The 27,026-nt window shown below is 39.1% G+C and overlaps 1 protein-coding gene across 1 annotated transcript in view; it reads left to right on the top strand.

The window, feature by feature from the left end:
* NOTCH2 (notch receptor 2) overlaps window positions 1–27,026 on the top strand; it is a 167,552-nt gene that overhangs the window by 114,247 nt on the left and 26,279 nt on the right. Inside the window, exons 14-19 of the mRNA XM_063625888.1 lie at window positions 842–987; window positions 3,698–3,811; window positions 5,415–5,534; window positions 5,972–6,124; window positions 12,780–13,008; window positions 13,778–13,979. Coding sequence (XP_063481958.1) covers window positions 842–987; window positions 3,698–3,811; window positions 5,415–5,534; window positions 5,972–6,124; window positions 12,780–13,008; window positions 13,778–13,979 — 964 coding nt within the window. The remainder of the gene's footprint in view (window positions 1–841; window positions 988–3,697; window positions 3,812–5,414; window positions 5,535–5,971; window positions 6,125–12,779; window positions 13,009–13,777; window positions 13,980–27,026) is intronic.

The following is a 27,026-nucleotide window of genomic DNA, read 5'->3' as shown; positions in this document are numbered from 1 at the left end:
GAATCATAGAGTGACCTTAGGTCTCACGAGACACTCTTATACTCCTCCTGTGTTTGCCATAGGATATGGCTTTGGACATTTTTCTTTGCCAAACTTTGAAAGATGAAAGGATAAAGAGTGTTTAGAGGCAAATAGTAAATACAGTTATTTAAAAATGAATTAACTCAGTATTGGTGTTTCAGAGTTTAGCAGCCTTCAGGGCACCCTTATCCATCTCTCGTTTTCTTAAAATTCTCCCGATAAGAAAGCTATCATTTCCTGATACCACATTCTAAGTGTTAGTGATGTTCAAATTGGAGATTATATTTACATTTCAAATACCTTCATTCTTGTGCCTTTTCCTGCAGAATACCCTAAGTGCTTTCTGAAGCCAAGTTTTAGGTCAAGACAAAGCATGACTTAGATATGAAATATCCCAGGAGCATCTTAGAGTGGCTCAGGGTCCCTGACAGTGACCTAGGTATCTATTTGGCACCAAAAACTAATGATCTTAATGTTTGCTTTACTTTAGTTCTATGTATAGTAACATACATTTTGCAGATTTATCCATGATATTGTTTCCTTCAGAGTGGCCCAATATATTATACAAACCATAGTTTACATAAGAAATTTCATTATAATTTCACTAACTTAGTGAGCCAGGAAAGCACCAAAAAGGTTTCTTTACTGGATATACCCGATAGGGCCACATGGTACACACCATGTGCAAGGTGATGCAAGGGTAGTTCCATGAAAGTAGAAATGAGATCAGTTTGCCCCATTTCTTCACCAAGTCCTGTATTTCACTCTATGACTCAATCATACATTTATACCTCCTATAGTAAAAAGTTTTGTCTTTCAGATATAAGTGTCTCTGTGATGCAGGCTGGGTTGGCATCAACTGTGAAGTGGACAAAAATGAATGCCTTTCGAATCCATGCCAGAATGGAGGAACTTGTGACAATCTGGTGAATGGATACAGGTGTACTTGTAAGAAGGGCTTTAAAGGTGAAAACAAAGTACATCTTTCTGCGTCTGCTCTTTGTCTTCTTGTTGTTGAATACTGCTTGAGTCACTTCTTAGTTTCCTTTTCTCTTTTTCATTCATTCGTGTAACAAACATATTGAGCAATTAGACTTGTAAGGCACTTGGAGAATAAAAACATGAATAGATACAATTTCTACCTTCAGCCTAGCAGAGAGGTAACCTATTGAAATAGTAATTTTTTTTTTTTTTTTTGAGACAGAGTTTTGCTCTTGTTGCCCAGGCTGGAGCGCAATGGTGCGTGATCTTGGCTCACTGCAAGCTCTGCCTCCTGGGTTCAAGCCATTCTCTTGCCTCAGCCTCCCTAGTAGCTGGGATTACAGGCATATACCACCACACCCGGCTAATTTTGTATTTTTAGTAGAGACGGGGTTTCTCCATGTTGGTTAGGCTGGTCACAAACTCCTGACCTCAGGTGATCTGCCCACCTCGGCCTCTCAAAGTGCTGGGATTACAGGCATGAGCCACCGCGCCCGGCCTGAAATGGTAATATTTAAGATGAGCAGTTAAGACTCCAGTTTTACAGCATTGGCCAAGTGTCTAATTATAAGCTTCCTGGTCCAGGTTTGAGTCTATGATAGTTCAAATAGATATATGGAAGTAGAATGAAAATATTATGCTTACTATAATTAAGATGGTAGTAATATCAAGGAAGAATCCACATGTTCAGAACTCTTTCAACAAACTTTTTAACACATTGAGATATTCTTAGTTACTTAGTCATCTTTGGTCTACACCGGAGGTCCTCAGCCCTCAGGCTACAGACCAGTACCTGTGTGTGGCCTGTTAGGAACCAGGCCACACAGCAGGAGGTGAGCAGCCGGCCAGGGAGCAAAGCTTCATCTGTATTTATAGCCACTCCCCATCATTCACATTACCACCTGAGCTCTGTCTCTGTCAGATCAGTGGTGGCCTTAGATTCTCATAGGACTGCGAACCCTATTGTGAACTCCACATGTGAAGGATGTAGGTTGTGTGCTCCTTATAAGAATCTAATGCCTGATGATCTGTCACTGTCTCCCATCACCTCCAGATGGGACTGTCTAGTGGCAGGAAAACAAGCTCAGGGCTCCCACCAATTCTACATTATAGTGACTTGTAAAACTATTTCATTGTATATTACAGTGTAATATTATAATAATAAAAATAAAGTGCACAATAAATGGGATGTGCTTGAATCATCATCCTAAAATCATCCCCGCAACCCCGGATCATGGAAAAATTGTCTTCCACGAAACCAATCCCTGGTGCCAAAAACGGTGGAGGACTGCTGGCCTACCCAACAAATGTATAGTCATGGGAATTGTGTAAAGTCTGCTTTTGAGTTATCACTGTTGTATTTCTACCATCAGTTTTCTCTTGGAAACTCACAAAAGAGAGCTGTGTGGGTAAATCATTATATTTGCACTCATCTGTCTATTTATTCATTGATTTCCTCACTCAAATATTGTGCCGTGCTATTGTGATACATCAGCATGTTTTAGAGCCACTTTATTTGATTACTTGAAACTTCTCTGAGACCGTATTTCAGCCATTAATTTTCTGATATATTGTATTACATTGGCAAAGAAACTTGTAGATTTCAAAACACTTCTATTTCTTTATCTTATGAGACTTGCTTATCAGTGAACAAAATAAAATTCAAAAGGTAAAATCCCAAGTTATATGCCCAGTGAGCAGCAGAATACTCCTTGAACCCATACCTCTGCATTCCTAGACCATGTTTTCTTTTCCACAGTGCCATAGTTTCTCTATTTTAAGCTTCTGTGCCAGGCCCTGTTGGAGATGCAAAGGTGTGCAGTATTTGGGTACTGTGCTATCTCCACTAATCTTTTATTCCTTTTATCCTTTTCTTAGTGGGAGAAGGTTTCATGCCTTGATTCAGGAGAAAACAGCTTTGTAACTTCAGGAAGTACCACATGGGTGGTAGACATGGTGCCTATGAAAAAATGGGCATAAACCAGAGGCTTTGATTAATGTATTCAAAAACATCATCCCTTTTCCTGACCAGAAATGTTATATACAAAGGGCTTATGTTTATCATGCAACAAGCTATTGGCTGGGTGCGATGTCTCACACCTGTAATCCCAGCATTTTGGGAGGGTGAGGTGGGAGGATCACTTGGCCGCAGAAATTGGAGACCAGCCTGGGCAACATAACGAGACCTCATCTCTACAAGAAATTTAAAAAATCAAGTGGGCATGAGGGCATGCACCTGTGGTTCTAGCTACTCAGGAGGCTGAGGTGGGAGGATTGCTGAGCCTGAGAGGTCGAGGCTGCAGTGAGCCATGATTACACAACTGCACTCCAGCCTGAATGACAGAGTGAGACCCCCTGTCTCAAAAATAAATAAATAATAAATAGATCATGCAACAAGCTTTTGAACCAAGAACTTCATTATTGAGAAGTTATTTGTAGTTGGAGGGGCATTAGGCTTTCAGACCATTAGAATAGACTGTTTTTCCATTCATCTTTTCAACTAATTGACTGCTGTCATTTACTGACTGTATGTCAGGGACATGGGGCTGAAATGAATGAACAGGTATTTCAGTGGCCTGAAGAAATGAATGCAATTTCTGATGTGTTCAGTTTTTACCCCCAAAGAGAATTGGTTAGAAATTGATGAGGCTGTCAGAAAGTTTTACTGTTTTTGGTTTTTTCCTTTTGTGTACAGGCTATAACTGCCAGGTGAATATTGATGAATGTGCCTCAAATCCATGCCTGAACCAAGGAACCTGCTTTGATGACATAAGTGGCTACACTTGCCACTGTGTGCTGCCATACACAGGTGGGTCCTGGAGGTACCAGCAGGGACCAGAAGGGATACTTGACCTTGCTTTGTCAGTGCCTGAGTCTCAGTGCCCAGGTCTGTGGGGCTGCAGTGCTCCTCCGAGGGCTCACTCCTCAGTTGTCCTTCCTGCCCTTACTGACTGGATCTTGAGCTTTGAGGAAACATTGTGGCCTCCTAAGATGCAAGTGGTGGACAGTCATTTGCCTACATTGTACTTCAGTATTTGAAAGAAAATTTTTTTTAATTGTATATGGCTGGAACCAGGCACATAGATGATGGTTGTCTATCATTTGAATGTTTCCAGGACTTTAGCTATTTGTCTTAGTTTCAATAATACAGCTACCACTTCTTGGTAATTTACTATGTGCCAGACACTTTTTGTACTTTGGATTATTTAATGTGTTCCTCAATAATTCTACAATGTAGAAGTTCCTATTGCCATTTTACACATGAGGAGGCTGAGGCAAAGGGAGCTTGCTTGCTCAAGGTCATATAGGTAAGTGGTACATCTAGGATTTACCTGTAGGTCTCTTTGAATACGAAGCTTTTCCTCTTAATGGCCTTTTTACTTCCCACATTCAGTACCGCTACATCTCACTCAGAGGTGTCACCCCTTCGACGGCTGTTACAACTGAGAAGACGTGAGTGTGACTGCATGTCACATAGCTGTTCTTTGTTTCAGGTGTTATGTGTGGAGTGTGCTTGGGACATTTATTCTTTGTTTTCTACTGGCTTATTATTGCCTTCTTGTGATTGGTTATATTTCTATGGCTTGTTTATCTCCTCTTCATCTATTTTCCTCATTCAGAGGGAACAAAACACAAACATAGACAATACCTTTGCCTGTTTCATCAGGTTGCAGCATGCAGTCAGGAGCATGACTGAGTTATTACTTCCCTGGAGTCTTGAGCTGTTAATAGCAGCTGTTAATAGTGACTCTAAGTTGTGTAGAGTAGCAGAATAGCCATAGCATGACTGTGTTACCTGAAAGACTTGATAGCACATTGTTACCTTTTCCCCTCTAGAAGAAATAGTAGGCCGGGCGCAGTGGCTCACCCTGTAATCCCAGCACTTTGGGAGGCCGAGGCAGGCGCATCACGAGGTCAGGAGATTGCAACCATCCTGGCTAACATGGTGAAACCCCATCTCTACTAAAAATATAAAAAATTAGCCAGGTGTGGTGGCGGGCTCCTGTAGTCCCAGCTACTCGGGAGGTGGAGGCAGGAGAATGGCATGAACCTGGGAGGTGGAGGTTGCAGTGAGCCGAGATCGCATCACTGCACTCCAGCCTGAGAGTCAGAGTGAGACTCTGTCTCAAAAAAAAAAAAAAAAAAAAAGAAATAGTAATGTAGGGAAACTACATTTAACAGGCCTAGTTCATAAAATCACAGTTGTAGGAGGTCCCTAAGTATCTTGCCCAAGGTTACACAGTTAGCAATATCAGAGCCAATGCTGAAAAGATCATGGGTTTCTCCATTTTCAAAGACTCTTAATCAGGACTTTTGACTGGAATTTGGAGAACATCCTTGGGATACAACTTGGGAAAATTTTCGTTTTCTTACCTGTTTATCTGTCATAAACTCTGTCATTTACTTTCCAGGCAAGAATTGTCAGACAGTGTTGGCTCCCTGTTCCCCAAACCCTTGTGAGAATGCTGCTGTTTGCAAAGAGTCATCAAATTTTGAGAGTTATACCTGCTTGTGTGCTCCTGGCTGGCAAGGTAAGAACATGGGTGTGAAGCCAAGAACATGCATTCTGATTTTAAACAAAGTGGTCAGGTTATCAGATCATATGGAAGGCCCTGCTGGTCTTTTGAGGCCTGTCCCACTTGTCAAGAGTACACAGGTTTTGCACAGGAGCTGCTAATTGGAATGGCTTAGAAAGCCTTTACATTGTCCGTGTCTTCGGGGCCCTCTAGAGGCTGGAAGGCTGCAACCCAAGCCTCTCAAGCCATGATGTTCGTTCTTCAGGGAGTTTAAGCACCTCGGCAGCAACTTCCTAGGCCACAGAAGTCTTCCTGGAACTTCCTAAAGCAGGGGGCCAACCAGTTTGTCTGTGGAATAGCTCCATGCACCCCAGCTAAGCTCAGGTCCCGCGCAGATTTTTGTGGGAATCAGCTTCCAAGGACTAGGTCATTTATTGGCCCTGTGTTCCTAGGTCAGAGGTGTACCATTGACATTGACGAGTGTATCTCCAAGCCCTGCATGAACCATGGTCTCTGCCATAACACCCAGGGCAGCTACATGTGTGAATGTCCACCAGGCTTCAGTGGTATGGACTGTGAGGAGGACATCGATGACTGCCTTGCCAGTGAGTATGCCAGTCAGCTCTTAAGCCCCCTGAGGAGAGGAAAACACACAGGGAGCAGGGGAGAGCCCAGTGGAGGCTGCCACCTCTTATGCCTGACATTGAGCATACCGGTCATTTATCCAGCATATTTAACAGTAGTGTTTTAAGTCTTTCTTTTGAAGTTAGTGTCCTTGGGAGTTGAGGCAGTGGAATATATTTTAAGCATTCCCTTAAATTTGTGAACATTGAAAATGTGAGGACAATGCTATGATAGTGTTTTTTAAAAAACAGATTTATTGAGGTATAATTAATGTACATTAAACTGCATATATTTTCAGTGTACAATTTGGCACATTTTGACATATGGTAACTGAAACTATCACCCAAAATAATAAACATATTTATCACCCTAAAACTATCTTCATCCCATTGCAATTTAACCTTCTCTCTTTCTTGCCTGTGGAGTCACAGATTTACCTTCTGTCACTATAGATTATTAGTTGGCAGTTTTTATAATTTTATATAAATGCAGTCAGATAAGCATAAGTCAGGAGAGGTTCTGACTTGTTTTAATGAACATAGTATTTGAGACCCATCCATGTTGTTTATATCAATAGTACATTCTAGTTTATTGTTCTGCAGTATTCCATTGTATAGACATATTACAGTTCATTGGTTGATGGTCATTTGGGTGTTTTCCAATTTGGGGATATTACAAATGAAGTTGCTATGAATGAGTCTTTGTGTGGACATATGGTTTTAGTTCTCTTGAGTAAATACCTAGGAGTAGAATTGGTGAATCATGTAGTAAGTATATGTTTCACTTTTTAAGAAATCGCCAAAATGTTTTCCAAGGTGGTTGTACTATTTTCATTCTCACCAGAATTGTATGAAAGTTCTATTTGAACCATATGCTCACAAACTCTTGTTGATATCATTTAAATTTAGCTCTTCTAGTGGGTGTATAGCGGTATTTCATTGTGATTTTAATTTGTATTATTCTCTTTGCCAGTGATGTCAAGCATCGTTTCGTGTGCTTTGCCCATCTGCATGTCTTCGTTGGTGAAATGTCTATTTAAATTTTTTGCCCATTTGAAATAATTGGGTTGTCTTCTTGAGTTGAAAGAGTTCTTTATATTCTTAGATAATAATTCTTTGACAGGTATTTGCTTCCCAACGATTTCCCTCCAATTTATAGCTTCTCTTTTGATTTTCTTTTGAAGAGGAAAATGTTAACATTGATGAAATTCAGTGTATGCATGTTTTTCCTTTATAGTTCATGCTTCATGTATCTTGTTTAACAAATCTTCACCTAATCCAAACTTGAGGTTTATCTACTGTGGTTTCTTCTAAAAGTTGTGTAATTTTAGCTCTTACATTTTGGCCTATGATCTCTTTTGAGTTAATTTTTACATATTGTGTGACTTAAAAGTCAAGTTTAATTTTGTTTTCTTACTGTACTAAACTAACTTCTTATTAGTTGGAGGTTCGTAGGTTAGCCTCTAGATAGTTTAGATTCTTAGGATTTTCTACAGATACAATCATGCTGTCTATAAATAACCTTTATGCCTTTTATTTCTTTTCAACCCTATATACCTTTTATTTATTTTAGTATTATTGTACTAAGATCTTCAATAAATGCAGAATAGAAGTGGTGAGAGAAGCCTTACCTTGTTTTTGATCGTAGGGAAAAGTATGTAGTCTTTTACCATTAAGTGAGATGTTACCTATAGGTTTTCATAAAGGCCTTTTATCAAATTGAGAGACCTTGTACTTCTGGTTTGTTAAGAGGTCTTTTTGTATTTTTATAATGAATGAATGTTGATTTTTTGGTGTGCAATTGATTTGTCTACATCTGTTGACATGGTGATATTATTTTTTGGTCTTTTAATATAAGTAAATTGTCATCAAATTTATTTAACATTTTGCAAATGTTAAGCTAATCTTAAATTTATGGGCTATATTCCACTTGGTCATTATGTGTTATTCCTTTTATGTGTTATTGGATTTGATTTGCCAAAATGTTGTTAAGGATTTCTATATCTGTGTTCATGAAGGATATTGTTCTCCAGGTTTCTTGGACTACCATTGTCTGGTTGTGATAGGAGGGCAATGCTGTCCTCATAGAACATATCAGGAAGTGTTTCTTTCTGTTTTCTGGGAGAGTTTGTGTAGAACTGGTGTGTTTTCTTACAAATATCTAGACATGGAACCTTCTTTCTGGGAAAGTTTTTAACTACAATTTTGGTTTTCCTAATACATATAGTGCCATATGGGCTATCTGTTTTTAATTGAGCTTTGGTAATATCTGTCTTTCAAAGAATTACTCCAATTCATCTGTTTTGTCAAATTTGTTGACAATAACATCAATTTGTTTCGTAACATTTCCTTACTGTGCTTTAATAGTCTATAAGATCTGTGATGGTTTCCTTCTCTTGTTTCTACTATTGGTAATTTGTCTCTTCTTTCTTTGAAAGGGAAGAATGTCTGTTTTGCAGATTTTTTTCATACAGTGTTCTATAAATGTTATTAATTCAAATTGGATAGGGTAGTGTTATTCAGGTCTTTTATGTCCTCTATGACTTTCTGTCTACTTATTATTCATAGAGTATAATAAGGAGGCTTTCTGTTTACTTCTTATTCAAGAGTATTGAAATCTTTACTATCATTGTATATTCGTCTGTTTCTCTAGTAATTCTATTTGTTTTGGCTTAATGAATTTTGAAACTCTAGTCTTAAGGGCATAAACATTTAGGGTTCTTATGTCCTTTTGAGGAATTGACCCATTTATCATTTTGAAATGGCCTTTTTAAACTCTTGTCATATTTCTCTCTCTGAAGTCTACTTTGCCTGATATTGATACAGCTACTCTAGCTTTATTTTATTATTAGAGTGTGTTTTTAAAAATCCTTTTACTTCTGGCCTGTTTCTCTAAAATGGGTTTTTTGTAGAGAGCATGTATTGGGTCTTGTCTTTTTTTCTCCAGTGTGACAATATCTATCTTTTAATTCAGGTGTTTAGACTGTTTAAATTTAATGTAGTTTTTTATATGGCTGGCTTCAAAATATGCCATCTTGCTGTTGCTTTATCTTTGTTCTTTCTGTTTATTGTTTCCATTTTCCTTTTTCTGACATCTTTTGAAATAATTGAGTATTTTTATGATTACATTTTATCTACATAAATTTCAAAAATTTATCTATATTCACTACCATATTAGTTACATTTTTTTAGTAGTTATTGTAGGAATTACTGGTGTGCAGCTTTAACTGATTATAATGTACCTTCAATCGTACCACTTCATATAGAGGAGAAGAGCTGTATACTCACATTTACATTCCTCCTGGCCTCTCTTCTATTGTTATAAAATGTATATAGCATTAAACCCACCAAATATATAATTAAAAGGTCAATTATTTTTTCAAGAAATTTGAAAAATAATTTAAAAGTCTTTAAGTTACCCACATATTTTCAAGTCTTGTTGGTCTTTATTCTTTTATGTAGATTTGTGTTTCCATCAGGTATCATTTTCCTTCTGTCTGAAAAAATTCCTTGAATATTTTGTGTAGTCTTTGTCTCCTGGTAATGAAGTCTTTCTGTTTTTGTATGTCAGAAAGGTTTTTATTTTGCTTTAGTTATCAAAGATATTTTCACAGGGAAGAGAATTCTAAATTGACTTTCTCTTTCAGCACTTTAAAGCTATCCTATTATCTTCTACCTTGCATTATTTCTGAGGAGAAAGCTGCTGTTATTCCACAGTTCTTTTATCTGTTCCTTTATATATAATTATCTCTCCTGTGGCTGCTTTTAAGATATCCTCTTTCCACTGATTTTTACCAACTTGATTATAATGCCCATTGGTGTGGTGTTCTTTTTTTTTTTTTTTTTTTTTTTTTTTTTTGATGGAGTCTTGTTCTGTTGCACAGGCTGGAGTGCAGTGGCGTGAACTTGGCTCAATGCAAGCTCCGCCTCCTGGGTTCGCCCCATTCTTCTGCCTCAGCCTCCCGAGTAGCTGGGACTACAGGTGCCCGCCACCATGCCCAGCTAATTTTTTGTATTTTTAGTAGAGATGGGGTTTCACCGTGTTAGCCAGGGTGGTCTTGATTTCCTGACCTTGTAATCCGCCCACCTGGACCTCCCAAAGTGCTGGGATTACAGGCGTGAGCCACCACGCCTAGCCTGGTGTAGTGTTCTTGTTCTTTATGTTTCTTCTGTTTGGAGTTTACTGATATTTTTGGTTATGGGTCCAAGTCTGGAAAATATTTAACCATTATTTGGTAAATATTTAACCATTATTTTTTTCAAAAGTTTTTGCTTCTCCCTTTTGTAATGTTCATTATGCATTTATTAGGCTGCAAGGTTGATTTATTTATTTTTCAGTGTTTTTTCCACCTAGTGTTTTATTTTGGATTATTTTACTATTTGAAGTTATCTTGTTATACTTTCAAGTTCACTAATTGTTTCCTCTATAGTTTCTTGTTTACTGTTAATCTCATTTAGTATATTTTTCCCTCAGGTATTATGTTTTTATATGTGGAAGTTTAATTCAAGTCTTCCTTTTAACATTACCTCCCTCTTTGTCATGTTCATGCTTTTATTTCCTTCTTGAATATATTGAGTATCGTTGTTTTCTAGTTGATAATAATTGACCATATTTTATTGTCCTTACCTACTTTTCTACCATATGAGAAATTCCTGAGTATGTTTCTGTTCATATTTTTTCTACTCATTTTGAGTTGTATTTCCTGCTTCTTTGCCTGCCTGGTAATTTTTTATTGGATGCTAGACATCCATTTTACATTGTTCCATGCTGAATTTTTAAAAAAATCTTTTTTAAAAAAAACATTTTTGAGCTTTGTTCAAATATTCAACTATTTGGACATAGTTCAGTCCTTCAGAGTCTTACTTCAAAGTTTGTTAATTGGTTCCAAAATAGTCTTTAGTTGAGGGCTAATATGGCTCACTACTATGACAGGGGTCCCTCAGGACTCTACTCACTGCCACGTGGTTTTTTTCATTCTTATTGAATAAACATGAGCTATTCTCAGCCCAGTGGAAACTCTAGGGATTATTCTGCCTACTTCTTTCTGGTGGTTCTTCCCCCAGCCTTAATAGTTTTATTACATGTATGTACTGACCAATCCTTAGTTACTTGTATAGTGATTTAACTTCAAATGAGATGATCACAATGCATTAATAATGGCACCTTAGTTTACAGGATATATAACTTCGGATTATCATATGGAGGCCACCATGCTAGGTGCTGGCAGTGATAAGATAAATAAGTTTTAGTTTCTATTTTCGTGAAGCTCATAGTCTATTAGGGAAGAAAGACATATAGACACAGTTCGAGACCAGCCTGGCCAACATGGTGAAACCCGGTCTGTACTAAAAATACAAAAATTAGCCAGGCGTGGTGGCGGGCACCTGTAATTCCAGCTGCTCGGGAGGCTGATGCACGAGAATCTCTTGAACCCGGGAGGCGGAGGTTGCAGTGAGCCAAGATTGTGCCACTGCACTCCAGCCCAGGCAACAGAGTGAGACTTCATCTAAAAAAAAAAAAAAAGACATATGGACAAATAATTTTAATGATGTATTACAAATAGTGAAAAAGTATCCAAGGCACAATTGATGGAGAACTTTAGGGAGTGAGATCAAGCTGTTTGTATTCCTTTCTCACATTGAGTAACATTTGATTCAAAATATTGAGTATTTTTAAATTTTTCTATATGAAGTGGGACCAACAATATTTACAATGAGTTTAAAATAATTCAGTAAATTATGGATGGTGAGTTTCCTGAAAGATGCTATGGAAATTATAGTAGCTCTGTACTGTGGTTAAGAAAAACTGAAACAATTTTTACAATTGCTTTAATAGAGACTGCAGATGAGTCTTATAAGGGAATTAGTTCAAGAGATGAATAAAGTATATAAAATGTTTCTCTAACAAAATAAAGGTCACATTACCCTTTAGTTTAGTATTTAGTTCTCATTTTACATGTATGACCTGTCTTTGCAATTATATTTTTAAGTTCCTTAAGAGCCATAGCTACAGCTTGTTTTTCTTGTTCTGATTTGTATGGCATATAATTGTAGAGTGCCGTGGCGTGACTGTAGCTTAAAATTTGTTGGTTCCTTACTATGAGTATAAAGTGTTCCAAGATCAAGCTATGTGATATTTCAGTTTTTATTTAAACTTTGTTTTGTAAGGCTACTGAAATCTAAAAGAGAGAGAGAGAGGAGACGGAAGTGAAAGGGAGAGAGAAGATTAATTTGTATAGTTAATACACCTGGAAAAACATGAATATGTGTATTCTGTCCTCCCCCACACACTCCACAATCACATATACGTTTTGAAAATATTGATTGATATTCTGTGTATTGGGGCACATATTTGATTTCCAAATGTGTGAGGGACCAATGCAAGTTTTATGACTATTAATTTTACAAAACTGTTGGTGGTGACATAGATGAAGTTTATTCCAATTAACAAACAGGTTAAAAACTTCAAGCAAATATTATTGAATTCATTTTCATAAATGAAGGAGTTGGCAAAATTGAATGAAAAAGTCAGAATTATGCTGCCCTCAGCATGACTTAGTTCAGGTCATTCACTTTTATGAATCTAAGATTAAATTGATGCTACTCTTCAGAGCTCTAATTCTTTTGTATGGCTTAGATCCTTGCCAGAATGGAGGTTCCTGTGTGGATGGAGTGAATACTTTCTCCTGCCTCTGCCTTCCGGGTTTCACTGGGGATAAGTGCCAGACAGACATGAATGAGTGTCTGAGTGAACCCTGTAAGAATGGAGGGACCTGCTCTGACTACGTCAACAGTTACACTTGCAAGTGCCAGGCAGGATTTGATGGAGTCCATTGTGAGAACAACATCAATGAGTGCACTGAGAGGTGAGCAACCAGCCACTCGGGCATCAGCATCTTACGAGAGAAAAGGAGAAAGGGAAGGAAACTTCAGAGCACAGTGCTAGAATTGTGGAGCAGGGATGAGGTGTCCATATGGATCCCAGTCCACAGTCATCTCCTATTGCCCAGTTACTGGTTCCTGATAAACATATATAATAGAAAGTTAAAGGTCAGAGGTTGCAAAGTTTATAGGGATGGTTTATTATTTCTTGCTTAGGGAACAGAAAGAGCTATAATTTTGTTCTGTTCTTCCCTTGGCCTCTCATTCATTTCAAAAATCCAAAAATTCCAGTTTTTCTGCAGAGATTGGAATTGTTACTAGTCTTTAAGTAATTTCTGGGAGTTTTGTTTAATTTCTTTTTATAATATTATGAACGTGTTTGTTCTATTTGTCTTTTATAAATAATCTATAGTGAAGAGGGCTTTTCAAATAAATTAAATTGACTTAGAGATAAAATGAAATGTGATACATGGGAAAACTACAGAAGAACTGGGTAAAACCTGGAAAACTTCATTTTCTCTAGGTATCTATAGTAAGCTCAGTCTTTTAAATACTTCTAAGCCTTTGATTATAGAAAGGAAGTGGGCACCTCAGAGCTTCTGGCACCCAATCTAACTTGTAAGAAAGTTTATGGGATATGGGTTGCTCAGAGGTATTTGCCTCTGTATGATCTTAGATTCCAGAAGTCTTACTTTGTAGTAGTAAGTCACAGGCACCAGATACATAGCTGATGTTGCTCTATTTGCTTCTTAGCTCCTGTTTCAATGGTGGCACATGTGTTGATGGGATTAACTCCTTCTCTTGCTTGTGCCCTGTGGGTTTCACTGGATCCTTCTGCCTCCATGAGATCAATGAATGCAGCTCTCATCCATGCCTGAATGAGGGAACATGTGTTGATGGCCTAGGTACCTACCGCTGCAGCTGCCCCCTGGGCTACACTGGGAAAAACTGTCAGGTAATTGACTTCCTTCCCATTCACTCAGCTCCCCTAGAGCAGCTGAATATTGCACCTGTTCACTTTCTAGTCTGAATAAATTCCTTCTAAAAGAGAAAATTGTGGATCTCAGGGATGTCCCTGAGATAATCTAGGTAACTTCTTAGTAACTTGCAGATTCCAAAATGGTGCTGGCAATATGATACAGATTCACAGACATAAGATCTTGAAAAGAGGCTAACCAAGAACTGCAGAAAAATAACTGTGGGAAATAAACAGAGATTTTTTTTTTGTTTTTTTTTTGTTTTTTGTTTTTTTGATTTTTACATTGGAAGCACAGAAAGAACTGAAGAAAATAGAGAATAATCAAAATAACCTTTTAAAGGTCAGATGCAACATCTAAGGGGGTAATAATGATAATTGTTATATCTTGCAATGTGGTAACATTCTCAAAACCAAACAATTTACATATCTTTTAAGTTCAAATATGCAAATACACACTTCCATTAAATTTTAGGATGGAAAGAGCCCTTATAGGCAACTAATCTAACCTTCGATTTCATGGAAGGCGAAACAGCCCCAGAGGGGCAAAGTAAATTTTCCAAAGTTGCATACCAAACAGCACTGTGTTTAATTTAATGTTATTCTGGGGGGGTGGAGCCAAGATGGCCAAATAGGAACAGCTCCGGTCTACAGCTCCCAGCGTGAGCGAAACAGAAGACAGGTGATTTCTGCATTTCCATTTGAGAAACTCTACAAACCAGAAGAGAGTGGGGACCGATATTCAACATTCTTAAAGATAAGAATTTTCAACCCAGAATTTCATATCCAGCCAAACTAAGCTTCGTAAGTGAAGGAGAAAAAAATCCTTTACAGACAAGCAAATGCTGAGTGATTTTGTCACCACCAGGCCTGCCCTAAAAGAGCTCCTGAAGGAAGCACTAAACATGGAAAAGAACAACCGGTACCAGCCACTGCAAAAACATGCCAAATTGTAAAGACCATCGAGGCTAGGAAGAAACTGCATCAACTAACAAGCAAATAACCAACTAACATCATAATGACAGGATCAAATTCACACATAACAATATTAACTTTAAATGTAAATGGGCTAAATGCTCCAATTAAAAGACACAGACTGGCAAACTGGATAAGGAGTCAAGACCCATCAGTGTGCTGTATTCAGGAAACCCATCTCACATGCAGAGACACACATAGACTTAAAATAAAGGGATGGAGGAAGATCTATCAAGCAAATGGAAAACAAAAAAAGGCAGGGGTTGCAATCGTAGTCTGATAAAATAGACTTTAAACCAACAAAGATCAAAAGAGACAAAGAAGGCCATTACATAATGGTAAAGGGATCAATTCAACAAGAAGAGCTAACTATCCTAAATATATATGCACCCAACACAGGAGCACCCAGATTCATAAAGCAAGTCCTGAGTGACATAAAAAGGGACTTAAACTCCCACACAATAATAATGGGAGATTTTAACACCCCACTGTCAACATTAGACAGATCAACGAGACAGAAAGTTAACAAGGATATCCAGGAATTGAACTCAGCTCTGCAAAAAGTGGACCTAATAGACATCTACAGAACTCTCCACCCCAAATCAACAGAATATACATTTTTTTCAGCACCACACCACACCTATTCCAAAATTGACCACATAGTTGGAAGTAAAGCTCTCCTTAGCAAATGTAAAAGAACAGAAATTATAACAAACTGTCTCTCAGACCACAGTGCAATCAAACTAGAACTCAGGATTAAGAAACTCACTCAAAACCGCTCAACTACATGGAAACTGAACAACGTGCTCCTGAATGACTACTGGGTACATAATGAAATGAAGGCAGAAATAAAGATGTTCTTTGAAACCAATGAGAACAAAGACACAACATACCAGAATCTCTGGGACACATTCAAAGCAGTGTGTAGAGGGAAATTTATAGCACTAAATGCTCACAAGAGAAAGCAGGAAAGGTCCAAAATTGACACCCTAACATCACAATGAAAAGAACTAGAAAAGCAAGAGCAAACACATTCAAAAGCTAGCAGAAGGCTAGAAATAACTAAAATCCGAGCAAAGTGAAGGAAATAGAGACACCAAAAACCCTTCAAAAAATTAATGAATCCAGGAGCTGGTTTTCTGAAAGATCAACAAAATTGATAGACCGCTAGCAAGACTAATAAAGAAGAAAAGAGAGAAGAATCAAATAGATGCCATAAAAAATGAAAAAGGAGATATCACCACTGATCCCACAGAAATATAATCTACCATCAGAGAATACTACAAACACCTCTACGCAAATATACTAGAAAATCTAGAAGAAATGGATAAATTCCTCGACAAATACACCCTCCCAAGACTAAACCAGGAAGAAGTTGAATCTCTGAATAGACCAATAACAGGCTCTGAAATTGTGGCAATAATCAATAGCTTACCAACCAAAAAGAGTCCAGGACCTGATGGATTCACAGCCAAATTCTACCAGAGATACAAGGAGGAACTGGTACCATTCCTTCTGAAACTATTCCAATTGATAGAAAAAGAGGGAATCCTCCCTAACACATTTTATGAAGCCAGCATCGTCCTGATACCAAAGCCTGGCAGAGACACAACCAAAAAAGAGAATTCAGACCCATATCCTTGATGAACATTGATGCAAAAATCCTCAATAAAATACTGGCAAACCGAATCCAGCAGCGCATCAAAAAGCTTATACACCATGATCAAGTGGGCTTCATCCCTGGGATGCAAGGCTGGTTCAATGTACGCAAATCAATAAATGTAATGCAGCATATAAACAGAACCAAAGACAAAAACCACATGATTATCTCAACAGATGCAGAAAAGGCCTTTGACAAAATTCAACAACCCTTCATGCTAAAAACTCTCAATAAATTAGGTATTGATGGGACGTATCTCAAAATAATAAGAGCTATCTATGACAAACCCACAGCCAATATCATACTGAATGGGCAAAAACTGGAAGCATTCCCTTTGAAAACTGGCACAAGACAGGGATGCCCTCTCTCACCACTCCTATTCAACATAGTGCTGGAAGTTCTGGCCAGGGCAATCAGGCAGGAGAAGGAAATAAAGGGTATTCAATTAGGAAAAGAGGAAGTCAACTTGTCCCTGTTTGCAGATGACATGATTGTATATCTAGAAAACCCCACTGTCTCAGCCCAAAATCTCCTTAAGCTGATTAGCAACTTCAGCAAAGTCTCAGGATACAAAAATCAATGTACAAAAATCACAAGCATTCTTGTACACCAATCACAGACAAACAGCCAAATCATGAGTGAACTCCCATTCATAATTGCTTCAAAGAGAATAAAATACCTAGGAATCCAACTTACAAGGGATGTGAAGGACCTCTTCAAGGAGAACTGCAAACCACTGCTCAATGAAATAAAAGAGGATACAAACAAATGGAAGAACATTCCATGCTCATGGGTTTGAAGAATCAATATCGTGAAAATGACCATACTTCCCAAGGTAATTTATAGATTCAATGCCATCCCCATCAAGCTACCAATGATTTTCTTCACAGAATTGGAAAAAACTACTTTAAAGTTCATATGGAACCGAAAAAGAGCCCGCATCGCCAAGTCAGTCCTAAGCCAAAAGAACAAAGCTGGAGGCATCACGCTACCTGACTTCAAACTATACTACAAGGCTACAGTAACCAAAACAGCATGGTACTGGTACCACAACGGAGACATAGATCAATGGAACAGAACAGAGCCCTCAGAAATAATGCCGCATATCTACAACTATCTGATCTTTGACAAACCTTACAAAAACAAGCAATGGGGAAAGGATTCCCTATTTAATAAATGGTGCTGGGAAAACTGGCTAGCCATATGTAGAAAGCTGAAACTGGATCCCTTCCTTACACCTTATACAAAAATTAATTCAAGATGGATTAAAGACTTACATGTTAGACCTAAAACCATAAAAACCCTAGAAGAAAACCTAGGCAATACCATTCAGGACATAGGCATGGGCAAGGACTTCATGTCTGAAACACCAAAAGCAATGGCAACAAAAGCCAAAATTGACAAATGGAATCTAATTAAACTAAAGAGCTTCTGCACAGCAAAAGAAACTACCATCAGAGTGAACAGGCAACCTACAAAATGGGAGAAAATTTTTGCAATCTACTCATCTGACATAGGGCTAATATCTAGAAAAAAGGGTGGAGCCAAGATGGCCGAATAGTAACAGCTCCCGTCTCCAGCTCCCAGCCCCAGCGACACAGAAGACGGGTGATTTCTGCATTTCTGCTTGAGGTACCGGTTTCATCGCACTAGGGAGTGCCTAACAGTGGGTGCAGGACAGTCGGTGAAGCGCACTGTGCGCGAGCCGAAGCAGGGCGAGGCATTGCCTCACTCGGGAAGCACAAGGGGTCAGGGAGTTCCCTTTCCTAGTCAAAGAAAGGGGAAACAGACGGCGCCTGGAATATCGGGTCAGTCCCATCCTAATACTGCGCTTTTCCAACGGGCCTGGAAAACGGCACACTAGGAAATTGTGTCCCGCACCTGGCTCGGAGGGTCCTATGCCCAGGGAGTCTCCCTGATTGCTAGCACAGCAGTCTGAGATAAAGCTGCAAGGCGGCAGCGAGGCTGGGGGAGGGGTGCCCGCCATTGCCCAGGCTTGCTTAGGTAAACAAAGCAGCCAGGAAGCTCGAACTGGGTGGAGCCCACCACAGCTCAAGGAGGCCTGCCTGCCTCTGTAGGCTCCACCTCTGGGGGCAGGGCACAGACAAACAAAAACTCAGCAAGAACCTCCACAGACTTAAATGTCCCTGTCTGACTGACAGCTTTGAAGAGAGTAGTGGTTCTCCCAGCATGCAGCTGGAGATCTGAGAATGGACAGACTGCCTCCTAAAGTGGGTCCCTCACCCCTGAGCAGCCTAACTGTGAGGCACCCCCCCCAGTAGGGACAGACTGACACCTCATTCAGCCAGGTACTCCTCTGAGACAAAACTTTCAGAGGAACTATCAGACAGCTGAATTTGTGGTCTCACAAAAATCCGCTGTTCTGCAGCCACTGCTGCTGACACCCAGCCAAACAGGGTCTGGAGTGGACCTCTAGCAAACTCCAACAGACCTGCAGCTGAGGGTCCTGTCTGGTAGAAGGAAAACTAACAAACAGAAAGGACATCCACACCAAAAACCCATCTGTACATCACCATCATCAAAGACCAAAAGTAGATAAAACCACAAAGATGGGGAAAAAACAGAGCAAAAAAACTGGAAACTCTAAAAAACAGAGCACCTCTCCTCCTCCAAAGGAACGCAGTTCCTCACCAGCAACGGAACAAAGCTGGATGGAGGATGACTTTGATGAGTTGAGAGAAGAAGGCTTCAGACGATCAAACTACTCTGAGCTACGAGAGGAAATTCAAAACAATAGCAAAGAAGTTAAAAACTTTGAAAAAAAATTAGAAGAATGGATAACTAGAATAACCAATGGAGAGAAGGGCTTAAGGGAGCTGATGGAGCTGAAAGCCAAGTTTCGAGAACTACACGAAGATTGCAGAAGCCTCAGTAGCAGATGCGATCAACTGGAAGAAAGGGTATCGCTGTTGGAAGATGAAATGAATGAAATGAAGAGAGAAGGGAAGTTTAGAGAAAAAAGAATAAAAAGAAATGAACAAAGCCTCCAAGAAATTTGGGACTATGTGAAAAGACCAAACCTACGTCTGATTGGTGTACCTGAAAATGATGGGGAGAATGGAACCAAGTTGGAAAACACTCTGCAAGATATTATCCAGGAGAACTTCCCCAATCTAGCAAGGCAGGCCAGCATTCAGATTCAGGAAATACAGAGAACGCCACAAAGATACTCCTCGAGAAGAGCAACTCCAAGACACATAATTGTCACATTCACCAAAGTTGAAATGAAGGAAAAAATGTTAAGGGCAGCCAGAGAGAAAGGTCGGGTTACCCACAAAGGGAAGCCCATCAGACTAACAGCTGATCTCTCAGCAGAAACTCTACAAGCCAGAAGAGAGTGGGGGCCGATATTCAACATTCTTAAAGAAAAGAATTTTCAACCCAGAATTTCATATCCAGCCAAACTAAGCTTCATAAGTGAAGGAGAAATAAAATACTTTACAGACAAGCAAATGCTGAGTGATTTGTCACCACCAGGCCTGCCCTAAAAGAGCTCCTGAAGGAAGCACTAAACATGGAAAGGAACAACTGGTACCAGCCACTGCAAAAACATGCCAAATTGTAAAGACCATCGAGGCTAGGAAGAAACTATAGCAACTAACGAGCAAAATAACCAACTAACATCATAATGACAGGATCAGATTCACACATAACAATATTAACGTTAAATGTAAATGGGCTAAATGCTCCAATCAAAAGACACAGACTGGCAAACTGGATAAGGAGTCAGGACCCATGAGTGTGCCGTATTCAGGAAACCCATCTCACGTGCAGAGACACACATAGACTCAAAATAAAGGGATGGAGGAAGATCTATCAAGCAACTGGAAAACAAAAAAAGGCAGGGGTTGCAATCCTAGTCTCTGATAAAATAGACTTTAAACCAACAAAGATCAAAAGAGACAAAGAAGGCCATTACATAATGGTAAAGGGATCAATTCAACAAAAAGAGCTAACTATCCTAAATATATATGCACCCAACACAGGAGCACCCAGATTCATAAAGCAAGTCCTCAGTGACCTACAAAGGGACTTAAACTCCCACACAATAATAATGGGAGATTTTAACACCCCACTGTCAACATTAGACAGATCAACGAGACAGAAAGTTAACAAGGATATCCAGGAATTGAACTCAGCTCTACATAAAGTGGACCTAATAGACATCTACAGAACTCTCCACCCCAAGTCAACAGAATATACATTTTTTTCAGCACCACACCACACCTATTCCAAAATTGACCACATAGTTGGAAGTAAAGCTCTCCTTAGCAAATGTAAAAGAACAGAAATTATAACAAACTGTCTCTCAGACCACAGTGCAATCAAACTAGAACTCAGGATTAAGAAACTCACTCAAAACCGCTCAACTACATGGAAACTGAACAACCTGCTCCTGAATGACTATTGGGTACATAATGAAATGAAGGCAGAAATAAAGATGTTCTTTGAAACCAATGAGAACAAAGACACAACATACCAGAATCTCTGGGACACGTTCAAAGCAGTGCGTAGAGGGAAATTTATAGCACTAAATGCCCACAAGAGAAAGCAGGAAAGATCCAAAATTGACACCCTAACATCACAATGAAAAGAACTAGAAAAGCAAGAGCAAACACATTCAAAAGCTAGCAGAAGGCTAGAAATAACTAAAATCAGAGCAGAACTGAAGGAAATAGAGACACAAAAAACCTTTCAAAAAATTAATGAATCCAGGACCTGGTTTTTTGAAAAGATCAACAAAATTGATAGACCGCTAGCAAGACTAATAAAGAAGAAAAGAGAGAAGAATCAAATAGATGCAATAAAGAACGAAAAAGGGGATATCACCACCGATCCCACAGAAATACAATCTACCATCAGAGAATACTACAAACACCTGTATGCAAATAAACTAGAAAATCTAGAAGAAATGGATAAATTCCTCGACAAATACACCCTCCCAAGACTAAACCAGGAAGAAGTTGAATCTCTGAATAGACCAATAACAGGTTCTGAAATTGTGGCAATAATGAATAGCTTACCAACCAAAAAGAGTCCAGAACCTGATGGATTCACAGCTGAATTCTACCAGAGGTACAAGGAGGAGCTGGTACCATTCCTTCTGAAACTATTCCAATCGAGAGAAAAAGAGGGAATCCTCCCTAACACATTTTACGAAGCCAGCATCGTCCTGATACCAAAGCCTGGCAGAGACATAACCAAAAAAGAGAATTTCAGACCAATATCCTTGATGAACATTGATGCAAAAATCCTCAATAAAATACTGGCAAACTGAATCCAGCAGCACATCAAAAAGCTTATCCACCATAATCAAGTGGGCTTCATCCCTGGGATGCAAGGCTGGTTCAACATACGCAAATCAATAAATGTAATCCAGCATATAAACAGAACCAAAGACAAAAACCACATGATTATCTCAATAGATGCAGAAAAGGCCTTTGACAAAATTCAACAACCCTTCATGCTAAAAACTCTCAATAAATTAGGTATTGATGGGACGTATCTCAAAATAATAAGAGCTATCTACGACAAACCCACAGCCAATATCATACTGAATGGGCAAAAACTGGAAGCATTCCCTCTGAAAACTGGCACAAGACAGGGATGCCCTCTCTCACCGCTCCTATTCAACATAGTGCTGGAAGTTCTGGCCAGAGCAATCAGGCAGGAGAAGGAAATAAAGGGTATTCAATTAGGAAAAGAGGAAGTCAACTTGTCCCTGTTTGCAGATGACATGATTGTATATCTAGAAAACCCCTTTGTCTCAGCCCAAAATCTCCTTAAGCTGATTAGCAACTTCAGCAAAGTCTCAGGATACAAAATTAATGTACAAAAATCACAAGCATTCTTGTACACCAATAACAGACAAACAGAGAGCCAAATCATGAGTGAACTCCCATTCACAATTGCTTCAAAGAGAATAAAATACCTAGGAATCCAACTTACAAGGGATGTGAAGGACCTCTTCAAGGAGAACTACAAACCACTGCTCAATGAAATAAAAGAGGATACAAACAAATGGAAGAACATTCCATGCTCATGGGTTGGAAGAATCAATATCGTGAAAATGGCCATACTGCCCAAGGTAATTTATAGATTCAATACCATCCCCATCAAGCTACCAATGACTTTCTTCACAGAATTGGAAAAAACTACTTTAAAGTTCATATGGAACCGAAAAAGAGCCCGCATCGCCAAGTCAATCCTAAGCCAAAAGAACAAAGCTGGAGGCATCACGCTACCTGACTTTAAACTATACTACAAGGCTACAGTAACCAAAACAGCATGGTACTGGTACCACAACAGAGACATAGATCAATGGAACAGAACAGAGCCCTCAGAAATAATGCCGCATGTCTACAACTATCTGATCTTTGACAAACTTGACAAAAACAAGAAATGGGGAAAGGATTTCCTATTTAATAAATGGTGCTGGGAAAACTGGCTAGCCATATGAAGAAAGCTGAAACTGGATCCCTTCCTTACACCTTATACAAAAATTAATTCAAGATGGATAAAAGACTTATATGTTAGACCTAAAACCATTAAAATCCTACAAGAAAACCTAGGCAGTACCATTCAGGACATAGGCGTGGGCAAGGACTTCATGTCTAAAACACCAAAGCAATGGCAACAAAAGCCAAAATTGAGAAATGGGATCTCATTAAACTAAAGAGCTTCTGCACAGCAAAAGAAACTACCATCAGAGTGAACAGGCAACCTACAGAATGGGAGAAAATTTTTGCAACCTACTCATCTGACAAAGGGCTAATATCCAGAATCTACAATGAACTCAAACAAATTTACAAGAAAAAAACAAACAACCCCATCAAAAAGTGGGCAAAGGACATGAACAGACACTTCTCAAAAGAAGACATTTATGCAGCCAAAAAACACATGAAGAAATGCTCATCATCACTGGCCATCAGAGAAATGCCAATCAAAACCACAGTGAGATACCATCTCACACCAGTTAGAATGGCCATCATTAAAAAATCAGGAAACAACAGGTGCTGGAGAGGATGTGGAGAAACAGGAACACTTTTACACTGTTGGTGGGACTGTAAACTAGTTCAACCATTGTGGAAGTCAGTGTGGTGATTCCTCAGGGATCTCGAACTAGAAATACCATTTGACCCAGCCATCCCATTACTGGGTATATACCCAAAGGACTATAAATCATGCTGCTATAAAGACACATGCACACGTATGTTTATTGCGGCACTATTCACAATAGCAAAGAGTTGGAACCAACCCAAATGTCCAACAACAATAGACTGGATGAAGAAAATGTGGCACCTATACACCATGGAATACTATGCAGCCATAAAAAATGATGAGTTCATGTCCTTTGTAGGGACATGGATGAAACTGGAAAACATCATTCTCAGTAAACTATCGCAAGGACAAAAAACTAAACACCGCATGTTCTCACTCATAGGTGGGAATTGAACAATGAGAACTCATGGACACAGGAAGGGGAACATCACACTCCGGGGACTGTTGTGGGGTGGGGGGAGGGGGGAGGGACAGCATTAGGAGATACACCTAATGCTAAATGACGAGTTAATGGGTGCAGGAAATCAACATGGCACATGGATACATATGTAACAAACCTGCACATTGTGCACATGTACCCTAAAACCCTAAAGTATAATAAAAAAAAAAAGTAAACAGGCAAAAGAAAAAAAATAAATAAATAAAATAAATTAAAAAAAATTAAAAAAAAGCGAACAAACAAACGAACAACAAAAAAGGGCTAATATCCAGAATCTACAATGAACTCAAACAAATTTACAAGAAAAAACAACACCATCAAAAAGTGGGCGAAGGACATGAACAGACACTTCTCAAAAGAAGACATTTGTGCAGCCAACAGACACATGCAAAAATGCTCATCATCACTGGCCATCAGAGAAATGCAAATCAAAACCACAGTGAGATACCATCTCACACCAGTTAGAATGGCCATGATTAAAAAGTCAGGAAACAACAGGTGCTGGATAGGATGTGGAGAAATAGGAACACTTTTACACTGTTGGTGGGACTGTAAACTAGTTCAACCATTGTGGAAGTCAATGTGGCGATTCCTCAGGGATCTAGAACTAGAAATACCATTTGACCCAGCCATCCCATTACTGGGTATATACCCAAAGGACTATAAATCATGCTGCTATAAAGACACATGCACATGTATGTGTATTGCGGCACTATTCACAATAGCAAAGACTTGGAACCAAGCCATATGTCCAACAATGATAGACTGGATTAAGAAAATGTGGCACATATACACCATGGAATAAATACTATGCAGCCATAAAAAATGATGAGTTCGTGTCCTTTGTAGGGACATGGATGAAACTGGAAACCATCATTCTCAGTAAACTATCGCAAGGACAAAAAACCAAACACCGCATGTTCTCACTCATAGGTGGGAATTGAACAATGAGAACTCATGGACACAGGAAGGGGAACGTCACACTCTGTGGACTGTTGTGGGGTGGGGGGAGGGGGGAGGGACAGCATTAGGGGATATACTTAATGCTAAATGATGAGTTAATGGGTACGTGTAGCAAACCAACATGGCACACGGATACATATGTAACAAACCTACACATTGTGCACATGTACCCTAAAACCTAAAGTATAATTATAAAAAAAAATAAATTAGGCATAATGAGAGATTGACAATGATAATAATAAAGTATAACAATTATAACGATAAAAAAATTTAATGTTATTCTACCTCTTTAATAGTGATAGAATAATAACTCCAAAGAACATAGGAATAAATGGCCAAACTTGACTTATAGGGTGCACTTAAGTAAGGCTTAGGCTATATTAGACATGCGAGCACCCACCTCCACAAAATTAAGCAGCTTATTGCTGATTCCTTGGATCATGAGAGTATTTTTGGTTGGGCTCCTATTTGTTCTCACAGCGTAGATTGGAAGTGCTGGTGAAGCACTCCTCCCTTCCTCCAGCAAACTGTCTATGTTGTGAATTTGGCCTTCCCCTCCTCAAGGGGCCAAGCCACTCCGTGTGTGAATTAAGATGAAAGGTGCCAGTCCTTGTGCACTCTTTGCCTCAGATTTTTCATAAGTCTGATTGCCTTCCTTAGAAATAAGCTCTTAAACGGTTTTAGGCTTATTAATCGGCCTTAAGTCCTTTTACCCATATTCACCAAAGATAGATTTGGTCAAGACCCATGTGGATTTCTCACACAGGATTAGCGCAGAAAGTATGAACCTGTCTGACAGCTTTAACTCTTTCTTTCTAGCATTACAGGGTGGCCATACATGTAGGCAAATCATGTCTAGAGCATTGGGAATAGCTTAACCTGTTGGGTTTCCCTGAATTTTTAAACTTTTTTGGCAAGAACCTTTTAAATAGAAGACCTAAGAGGAATTAGAATACAGCAGGCCCTCAAATAACTTTGTTTCCTTCAGTGTCATTTTGTTATAACATTGAGTGGGGGAAAAATCTGTTTTTGGCCAGAGCTGCTGTCTATGTGGGGTTTGCATGTTCTCCCCATGTCTGTGTGGGTTTTCTCCAGGGTCTCCAGTTTCTTCCCACAACTCAAAGTCATGTATGTTGTGTGAAGTGGACATGTCTGCATTGTCCCAGAATAGGCTCTGGCCACTTACGAACCTGAACTAGAGTAAGTGGGTTAGAGAATAAATGAATGGGGCCGGGCACGGTGGCTCACGCCTGTAATCCCAGCACTTTGGGAGGCCGAGGCAGGTGGATCATGAGGTCAGGAGATCGAGACCATCCTGGCTAACACGGTGAAACCCCGCCTCTACTAAAAATACAAAAAATTAGCCAGGTGTAGTGGCAGGTGCCTGTAGTCCCAGATACTCAGGAGGCTGAGGCAGGAGAATGGCGTGAACCCGGGAGGCAGAGCTTGCAGTGAGCGGAGATTGCGCCACTGCACTCCAGCCTGGGCAGCAGAGTGAGACTCCGTCTCAAAAAAAAAAAAGGAATGAATATACCAATTTTGATAAAATGAAAACTCATAAAGCCTATGATAATCATATGAGTGCACAACAATAAACAATGTGGTACAAAACCATCCAACAAGCCCGCCATATTGGTTAGTGTTGCTTTCTGAACTGTGTGGTGGTAAGAGGTGCTGACAGTTTTGCTTTGCAAACATTTATTCCTTGACTTGACCTGCCACCACTAGGACTACTATTACTGATGGATTCACCAAAAATTGGATAAATAATTATCTTACTTGTTTTTATTAATATTTCTTAAATGAATGTATAGCTTGTTTATTTTAATGTTTAATATTAGAAGTGGATGTTAATTTGAAGTTTAGTGATTTTTTTTTTAACCAGAATTAAGTATAGGAACTTAAC

Source organism: Symphalangus syndactylus, chromosome 12 (assembly GCF_028878055.3).
Source record: "Symphalangus syndactylus isolate Jambi chromosome 12, NHGRI_mSymSyn1-v2.1_pri, whole genome shotgun sequence".
Taxonomy (NCBI): Eukaryota; Metazoa; Chordata; class Mammalia; order Primates; family Hylobatidae; genus Symphalangus; species Symphalangus syndactylus.
This window is presented reverse-complemented; position numbering and strand designations above follow the sequence as displayed.